This window comes from Oncorhynchus mykiss, chromosome 1 (assembly GCF_013265735.2).
Source record: "Oncorhynchus mykiss isolate Arlee chromosome 1, USDA_OmykA_1.1, whole genome shotgun sequence".
Lineage (NCBI taxonomy): Eukaryota > Metazoa > Chordata > Actinopteri > Salmoniformes > Salmonidae > Oncorhynchus > Oncorhynchus mykiss.
Genome location: NC_048565.1, coordinates 196,863 through 206,734, shown reverse-complemented (window position 1 = coordinate 206,734; position 9,872 = coordinate 196,863). Strand labels below are relative to the sequence as shown.

The following is a 9,872-nucleotide window of genomic DNA, read 5'->3' as shown; positions in this document are numbered from 1 at the left end:
GCAGAGGGTGGTCTATAGCAAGCGGCAATGGTGAGAGACTTGTTTCTGGAAAGGTTGATTTTTAAAAGTGGAAGCTCGAATTGTTTGGGTACAGACCTGGATAGTAAGACAGATCTCTGCAGGCTATCTCTGCAGTAGATTGCAACACCGCCCCCTTTGGCAGTTCTATCTTGTCTGAAAATGTTATAGTTAGGGATGGAAATTACAGGGTTTTTGGTGGTCTTCCTGAGCCAGGATTCAGACACGGCTAAGACATCATGGTTGGCAGTGTGCTAGGGCAGTGAATAAAACAAACTTAGGGAGAAGTCTTCTAATGTTAACATGTATGAAACCAATGCTTTTACAGTTACAGAAGTCAACAAATGAGAGCGCCTGGGGAATGGGAGTGGAGCTAGGCACTGCAGGGCCTGGATTAACCTCCACGTCACCAGAGGAACAGAGGAGGAGTAGGATAAGGGTATGGCTAAAGGATAAAAGAACTGGTCGTCTAGTACGTTCAGAACAGAGAGTAAAAGGAGCAGATTTCTGGGCACGGTAGAATAGATTCAAGGCATAATGTACAGACAAAGGTATGGTAGGATGTGGATACAGTGGGGGTAAAACTGCATAGAGTGACGATGAAAGAGATATTGTCCCAAGAAATATCATTTAAACCAGGTGATGTCACCGCATGTGTGTTCCGTGATTCTTCCTATGGCATTGAGGAGTTGTGACGACCCTCCCACTCTGTCTGCTGTATTCTGTCTTTGTTCTTGTTTCCTTATTAGGATGCCGGTGGGCGGAGTTGGGAGGGTCGTCAGCTTCATGGGAAACACCTGGGCCAGGTGTCTCCCAGGATAAATAGACCTCTTCCACATTCATGGAGGAGACTCTCTCCATGCAGACACCTTTGTAGATTGTGTTGTGGTTCTTGGTGGCCTTTTGTTTGTTTGCTTTGGCACCTTTCAACACCCTGCATTATCACATTCATGCACGCAAAACTCACTTACATTACTGATTACACACATCATTGTATATTTTCCTTAGTTGCTTTAGTTAATAAATATATATTTTGTTACTCCTTATCTCCACGTTGTCTCCCTTTGTTACGGGCTTTGAGCCGGTTCGTGACAAGTGGGGGCTCATCCGGGATATTTGAACTATTGGTTTGGGAGACTGTGGAGGTACGTGTTTGGTTTGCATATTGTGGTTGAGTTTAATAGGCCCAGTATTGGTTGCCTTTGTTGTTTGGATTGTGTGCTGCGTTGGAGAGAGTATAATGGATAGTTTCCAGGCCCTGCCTAGCCTGGAAACGTTTGTTCTACTTTCTGTTGGGACATCAGTCTGAGGAGGTGAGTAAATCGGCTGTGTACCTCGGTAGGAGATTTGTGTAGGGTAGTGGAACTTGCTACCTGGAGCTATAGCCTTTTCCCCTGATAGGCTTAGCGACGTGTTTCAATTTTGGACATGTTGGGCATGGTTAAATGTTTGTTATTTTTGTGTGGTGTCTGTGGACTGAGCAGTTGTCTCGGGGGCACATCCGTGGCTTGGTGGAATTTTCCAGCATGCCGGGAGTTCTATTTCCTTGCCAGCGGGCTACAGTGCGTAAATACCCACCGCAAATCTGCATGAAGACTAGGGTTGAGTTATTGTAGGTTTTGGGGAAGCTCCGTATCTCATCTCTCTTCTGTGGTGCTCAGTGTGATTGTCATTTCTCTGGTTGTGGTCTGATGTGCTCAGCAGAGGGGTTGAGCAAGATTATTTACTTATGACTATGGTGTCTCATGTAGACAAGTTCATTTGCTTTCATCAGAGGAACTGTTAGAATTAGGTACTAAAGAACAGCTGTTGAAGATCGCTGAACACTACAAGGTTAAATTATTGAAATTAGAGAAATTCTGTTTCGTTAGAAGTGACTATGAATCGTTGGAAGTGACTATGAATCGTTGGAAGTGACTATGAATCGTTGGAAGTGACTATGAATCGTTGGAAGTGACTATGAATCGTTGGAAGTGACTATGAATCGTTGGAAGTGACTATGAATCGTTGGACGTGACTAGGAATCGTTGGACGTGACTAGGAATCGTTGGACGTGACTAGGAATCGTTGGGAGTTGTAAAAAATTAAGAAGGACCCTGATGTTCTTTTCGTTGGAGTTTGTAGCTGTTGTGGTCTTTTGTACCATGTTCCTGAATGTTTACGTGACTGACCATTGGTTGGGGTTGTCATGTTCTATCTTTCCTCTGTTCCCTCCTGGTCTTGTGTTCTTCTTTCCTCTTAAATATTGCTTCCTATGCGCAAAGGTTGCTGAGGTCTGGGGAGGAGGAGGTTGGCTGGGGCAGGTGGAGGTGTGAACACATAACCCCTCACCAATTTGGGACGCAGAGGCTGTGTCAATTTGGGACGCGGAGGCTGTGTCAATTTGGGACGCGGAGGCTGTGTCAATTTGGGACGCGGAGGCTGTGTCAATTTGGGACGCGGAGGCTGTGTCAATTTGGGACGCAGAGGCTGTGTCAATTTGGGACGCAGAGGCTGTGTCAATTTGGGACGCAGAGGCTGTGTCAATTTGGGACGCAGAGGCTGGTATGTTGTTCCGGGGTCCTTGTTGGTCCCCGGTTTTATGGGGGGGAATGTGACGACCCTCCCACTCTGTCTGCTGTATTCTGTCTTTGTTCTTGTTTCCTTATTAGGATGCCGGTGGGCGGAGTTGGGAGGGTCGTCAGCTTCATGGGAAACACCTGGGCCAGGTGTCTCCCAGGATAAATAGACCTCTTCCACATTCATGGAGGAGACTCTCTCCATGCAGACACCTTTGTAGATTGTGTTGTGGTTCTTGGTGGCCTTTTGTTTGTTTGCTTTGGCACCTTTCAACACCCTGCATTATCACATTCATGCACGCAAAACTCACTTACATTACTGATTACACACATCATTGTATATTTTCCTTAGTTGCTTTAGTTAATAAATATATATTTTGTTACTCCTTATCTCCACGTTGTCTCCCTTTGTTACGGGCTTTGAGCCGGTTCGTGACAGAGTACACCACATCAGTCACTGGTGTCATGACGTTGGCCTGGGGGTAGGTTTATGACAGTCATAAATACCTCTTCCCCCCTTTTTCCCCTCTCTAACCTACTGATGTTACATTTGAAAACCCCTTGGTTAACATAGAGATTCTGGGAACATCAGAAGGTGGGGGGAAATGAACTATATTCTGGAAATCTGACCAATTGAACATATGCGGTGGTACTTAATGAATATGATGTCAGTTCGGATGTCAGTTCATCTGAGACATTCTCATCAATGATAAGATGACAAACTCTACAGTGGAAAGTCTACACATCAGAGTTATTGGAATCACATGGAATTGTTGTTCAATTTAAATGTTTGAATATGAAATGATTTGTGATGGGATGAAATGTAATTTTAGCTTCTAAGATGTGAGATTTGGGTTTTCATAAGGTTAGGGCTCTGCTCAATCAGTGGCCCGCCCTTGTGAAGGGACATGGGCTATAAAACTTTTCAAACACGCCCTCCTCTCCCTTCCTATATAAAGCATTGACGACAATATAACCTCCTGTTCCGAGGATGTGAGGACGACGGTCCAATGTCAGAATGGTTCAGATAATAACTACAGAACGAAGCCAACATCCGTGTGAGCTTTGGTTGCGAATGGTATGAACTTTGAACTCTTATTCACTACAGAAGTGATACCTCCTAGCCGTTGAGTTAGCAACAGCAGCTGCAAACGAGGGTTAGGAAGGAACAGACAGAGTATCCCGTCTGTCACACAACGACGTTACAACAACGTATCCAATTGACAAGCAGAGACATTCTTCAAAGGACAAAGGACTCGGTTTGGCAACACGGCCTTCCATCTACCACCAACCTACCAAAGCGCAGCTCAGAGTAAATATTTATTGCAATTTCCTTTTCCAAATGGGGGGTAATTTAGAATGCATAAGATACTGTATTTACGATAGCACAGCTTCTTCCTTTGTTACTTAGTCTTCCCGCTCTTTCACTCAAACCCAGCCCCTTTTCTTTTGTGTAACAAGCTGTCATATCTGTTCCGCCCGCTAGGGACATTTTCCTTTATGACGTAAATTGTAATCAAGTTATCATTAATTATGTGCATGTCTAATTCTGTGTGATTAGTTAGGTATTTAGTAAATAAATCGTTAAACCCAATTTTGTATTGCTGATTCAACTTGTTAGCCAGGGTTCGCGAAGATAACCAAGAATTTACAACTTTCAGATGAGACTGAATTAAGGTGACGATTAATATTGACTGCTGTTGCGATCTTAGGGGCAGTATTTTCATTTTTGGATAAAAAACGTTCCCGTTTTAGACAAGATATTTTGTCATGAAAAGATGCTCGACTATGCATATAATTGACAACTTTGGATAGAAAACACTCTGAAGTTTCCAAAACTGCAAAGATATTGTCTGTGAGTGCAACAGAACTGATGTTACAGGTGAAGCCCAGATAAAAATCCAATCAGGAAGTGCCGCATTTTTTGAAACCGCTTCATGCCAATGACTCCTTATATGGCTGTGGATGGGCTACGAATGAGCTTACGTTTTCTACGTATTCCCCAAGGTGTCTACAGCATTGTGAGGTCTTTTTACGCATTTATGTTGAAGAATAGCCATAAGGGACCACACTGAGCAAGTGGTCACATGATGGCTCCCGCAGAAAATTTCCAATCGCTTCTTATGAGAAACCAATTGTCTCGGTGGATATTTTATCGAATAGATATGTGAAAAACACCTTGAGGATTGATTCTAAACAACGTTTGCCATGTTTCTGTCGATATTATGGAGCTAATTTGGAAAAAAGTTTGGCGTTGTAGTGACTGCATTTTCCGGTCGATTTCTCAGCCAAACTTGAAGAACAAACGGAGCTATTTCGCCTACAAAAATAATATTTTTGGAAAAAAGGAACATTTGCTATCTAACTGGGAGTCTCCTGAGTGAAAGCATCTGAAGTTCTTCAAAGGTAAATTATTTAATTTGATTGCTTTTCTTATTTTCGTGAAAATGTTGCCTACTGGTAGCAGAGCCTAGCATAGCATTATGCCATGATAAACTTACACAAATGCTTGTCTAGCATTGGCTGTAAAGCATATTTTGAAAATCTGAGATGACAGTGTGATTAACAAAAGGCTAAGCTGTGTCTCAATATATTTCATTTGTGGTTTTCATGAATAGGAACATTTTCTAGGAAGATTTATGTCCGCTGCGTTATGCTAATTCGTTTGAGGCTATGGTTACGTTCCCGGATACGGGTTTGAGAGTCATGAGAAGTTAAGAGTTTATTCGGAAGAGCTCTATAAATATTATTTTGTGGTGCCCCGACTCTCTAGTTAATTACATTTACATGATTACCTCATTCAGGTAATATTAATTACGGAGAAAGGATTTTATAGAATAGCATGTCATATCACTTAATCCGGCATAGCTAAAGACACGACACTGGCTTCATCAATAAGTGCATCGATGACGTCGTCCCCACAGTGACTGTATGTGCATACCCCAACCAGAAGCAATGGATTACAAGAAACATCCGCACTGAGCTAAAGGGTAGAGCTGCAGCTTTCAAGGAGCGGGACTCTAACCCGGAAGCTTCTAAGAAATCCCTCTATGCCCTCCGACGAACCATCACGCAGGCAAAGCGTCAATACAGGACTAAGATGGAATCATACTACACCGGCTCCAACGCTCGTCAGATGTGGCAGGGCTTGCAGCTGTTACAGAGTACAAAGGGAAGCACAGCCATGAGCTGCCCAGTGACATGAGCCTACTAGACAAGGCAAGCAACACTGAAACATACATGATTGCATCAACTGTTCCGGATGACTATGTGATCACGCTCTCCGTAGCCTTTAAACAGATCAACATTTTCAAGGCAGCAGGGCCAGACGGATTACCTGGACGTGTACATGGAGCATGCGCTGACCAACTGGCAAGTGTCTTCACTGACATTTTCAACCTGTCCCTGACTGAGTCTTTAATACCAACATGTTTCAAGCAGACTACCATAGTCCCTGTGCCCAATAACACTAAGGTAATCTGTTTAAAAAAACTGAGAAATGGAGGCTATGTGTGACGTTTTAAATGTATGTATATCAGTCCTTGAATAATAATGTTCTGCACTATGTATTATATTATTTTGGGCTCCCAAGAGGTGCAGCAGTCTAAGGCACTCCCAGCTAGCACAGTGGATCTGGGGCGCAGCGGTCTAAGGCACTCCCAGCTAGCACAGTGGATCTGGGCCGATTCCGGCTGAGAGTCAGACTTGGCGATGTCATGTAGCCTGAGTCTGGGCCGCCTTCGGCAGTATTACTTATGGCTAAAACGTGGGGATTGAGCTAGATCCGATTCTGGTGTGAATTATCTGGCCCAAATGTATTACTTGGGGCTACTCTGGCAGATGATTACACAGGCTGCTTTATATAATTAACATTCCATTATTTATTTTAATCATATTTTCTCATTGTTTCTATGATGAAATTAACATACAATTAACATTTAAATGAAATTATTTTAGAGTCCTGTGCAGTATTTTAGTATTTTGATACTTGTTGCAAGGCATTTGATAAGCATTAAAAACTTTATGGCTGGAACCTCCTGAGTGGTGCAGCGGTCTAAGACGCTGCATCGCAGTGCAAACTGCGTTGCTACAGATTCCTTTTCGAGACCCATGCCAGCCGTGCCCGGGAGACCTACAGTGCCTTGCGAAAGTATTCGGCCCCCTTGAACTTTGCGACCTTTTGCCACATTTCAGGCTTCAAACATAAAGATATAAAACTGTATTTTTTTGTGAAGAATCAACAACAAGTGGGACACAATCATGAAGTGGAACGACATTTATTGGATATTTCAAACTTTTTTAACAAATCAAAAACTGAAAAATTGGCCGTGCAAAATTATTCAGCCCCCTTAAGTTAATACTTTGTAGCGCCAACTTTTGCTGCGATTACAGCTGTAAGTCGCTTGGGGTATGTCTCTATCAGTTTTGCACATCGAGAGACTGAAATTTTTTCCCATTCCGACTTGCAAAACAGCTCGAGCTCAGTGAGGTTGGATGGAGAGCATTTGTGAACAGCAGTTTTCAGTTCTTTCCACAGATTCTCGATTAGATTCAGGTCTGGACTTTGACTTGGCCATTCTAACACCTGGATATGTTTATTTTTGAACCATTCCATTGTAGATTTTGCTTTATGTTTTGGATCATTGTCTTGTTGGAAGACAAATCTCCGTCCCAGTCTCAGGTCTTTTGCAGACTCCATCAGGTTTTCTTCCAGAATGGTCCTGTATTTGGCTCCATCCATCTTCCCATCAATTTTAACCATCTTCCCTGTCCCTGCTGAAGAAAAGCAGGCCCAAACCATGATGCTGCCACCACCATGTTTGACAGTGGGGATGGTGTGTTCAGGGTGATGAGCTGTGTTGCTTTTACGCCAAACATAACGTTTTGCGTTGTTGCCAAAAAGTTCAATTTTGGTTTCATCTGACCAGAGCACCTTCTTCCACATGTTTGGTGTGTCTCCCAGGTGGCGTGTGGCAAACTTTAAACGACACTTTTTATGGATATCTTTAAGAAATGGCTTTCTTCTTGCCACTCTTCCATAAAGGCCAGATTTGTGCAATATACTACTGATTGTTGTCCTATGGACAGAGTCTCCCACCTCAGCTGTAGATCTCTGCAGTTCATCCAGAGTGATCATGGGCCTCTTGGCTGCATCTCTGATCAGTCTTCTCCTTGTATGAGCTGAAAGTTTAGAGGGACGGCCAGGTCTTGGTAGATTTGCAGTGGTCTGATACTCCTTCCATTTCAATATTATCGCTTGCACAGTGCTCCTTGGGATGTTTAAAGCTTGGGAAATCTTTTTGTATCCAAATCCGGCTTTAAACTTCTTCACAACAGTATCTCGGACCTGCATGGTGTGTTCCTTGTTCTTCATGATGCTCTCTGCGCTTTTAACGGACCTCTGAGACTATCACAGTGCAGGTGCATTTATACGGAGACTTGATTACACACAGGTGGATTGTATTTATCATCATTAGTCATTTAGGTCAACATTGGATCATTCAGAGATCCTCACTGAACTTCTGGAGAGAGTTTGCTGCACTGAAAGTAAAGGGGCTGAATAATTTTGCACGCTCAATTTTTCAGTTTTTAAATTTGTTAAAAAAGTTTGAAATATCCAATAAATGTCGTTCCACTTCATGATTGTGTCCCACTTGTTGTTGATTCTTCACAAAAAAATACAGTTTTATATCTTTATGTTTGAAGCCTGAAATGTGGCAAAAGGTCGCAAAGTTCAAGGGGGCCGAATACTTTCGCAAGGCACTGTATGAGGTGACGCACAATTTGCTCAGCGTAGTTTGAGTTAGAGGAGGGTTTGGCTGACCGGGATGTCCTTGTCCCATCGTGCTGTAGCGACTCCTGGGGTGTGTCAGGCGCATAAACACTGTGTATGGCGTTTCCTCCGACACAAAATGCTTTTTTTGTGGATGGGTATAATTTGTATGTATAAAATGTATAATAGTAATATTTAAAATGACTAAATCAGGTAATTCTGTATACATTTATATAAATTAGCATCGGGTCGCTTCTGGGGGGATTCTGGTAAGGTGCCGGCAAAGTCGGCTGAATTCTGGTAGACTGAAACGGCCCGATGTACTTGGGCTGACTCTGGGCAGTCATTCATTTTGATTCCGGGCTGAGTCCAACACCCGATTCCGGGCCGATTCAATTAGTTCCGTCCCCCCGCTTCTGGGCCGATTCCTCATTACTAGCTGGGCTGCATCTCAGTGCTAGAGGTGTCATTACAGACCCTGATTCGAATCCAGCTGTATCACAACTGGCCGTGATTGGGGTCACATAGGGTGTCGCACAACTGACCCAGCACCGTTATGGTTTGGCCGGGGTAGGCCTCATTAACTGACTTGCCTAGTTAAATAAATATATTGTTTCATGTCGGCCCCTGGAAGAGTAACTGATGCTTTTACACACAGAGAACAGTTTAATACACTCTAACACATAGGCTACAGTCATCTTATGACACTACAACTCTCTATGTATCAGTCTCTTATACAGCCGTTCAAAGTGATTATTATCATCGAGCAACTCTTCCACACCAAGAATCCTCTGTTGTGGTAATAGTGCAAGCGCTCAGTCTCGGCAGCGCGCTTGGAGGCTCCATGGACACAGACAGCTTCGCGCTTCGGTCCCAGTCCAGATCCGGGAAATGAGAGGATCCGCGCCAGGTTTTGGGGTGATCTTTTTTAAAAGCGCCTCACTTTTAAAGCTCTGAAAAACATAGGCTAGTACCTATGGATAGATAGGCAGCTGATGACCAGAGGAGCAGCGGGAGGCGACCACTCAGTCTGTAGAAAGTGAAATGATGCCTGAAGAACCGCTCAATCAGGGACAGTTGGATTAATGGGGGCAACTATTGTTTGGAAAATAATTTATTGGTTCAGATTTTTTTGTGGATTTCTAATCGGGTCCATGTCAAAATGCCATTTGCCAAACGGATCGTGGAACCCCAGTTACTGTGCAGGCATTCAGTTCCGAAAGAAGAGAGTTTGGTTTTCGAGGATCTGTGTACGGTCAACAATGTGGCTCTGTCCCGGACCCTACGACAGCTTTCCGACCTGGCCCGGCACGCCTGCTCTCTCTTCCAGGAGCTGGAGAGCGATATCGTGTTTACCAACCAACGGGTCCGGGGACTGCAGAGTAAAGTCGGTAAACTTCAGCAGTCTATCTCCGGGTTAGACGCCAAGCAGGAGGCAGTACGTGAGTACACCACTTTCTACTACAGCTCAACCTTTTCTCCTTTTAGCCACAGCGTGCCATGTGTTCTCTGCGGTTCTGCGT

The 9,872-nt window shown here is 43.8% G+C and overlaps 1 protein-coding gene across 4 annotated transcripts in view; it reads left to right on the top strand.

Annotated features, from left to right (window-relative positions):
- The first annotated feature begins 9,307 nt into the window (after positions 1–9,307).
- The window catches only part of LOC110523811 (Nance-Horan syndrome protein), a 164,779-nt gene continuing 164,214 nt past the window's right edge, over positions 9,308–9,872 (top strand). For all 4 annotated transcript variants that reach the window (XM_036976852.1, XM_036976771.1, XM_036976810.1 and 1 more), the window contains exon 1: positions 9,308–9,791. In XM_036976852.1, coding sequence (XP_036832747.1) covers positions 9,512–9,791 — 280 coding nt within the window. In that variant the 5' untranslated portion in view covers positions 9,308–9,511. The remainder of the gene's footprint in view (positions 9,792–9,872) is intronic.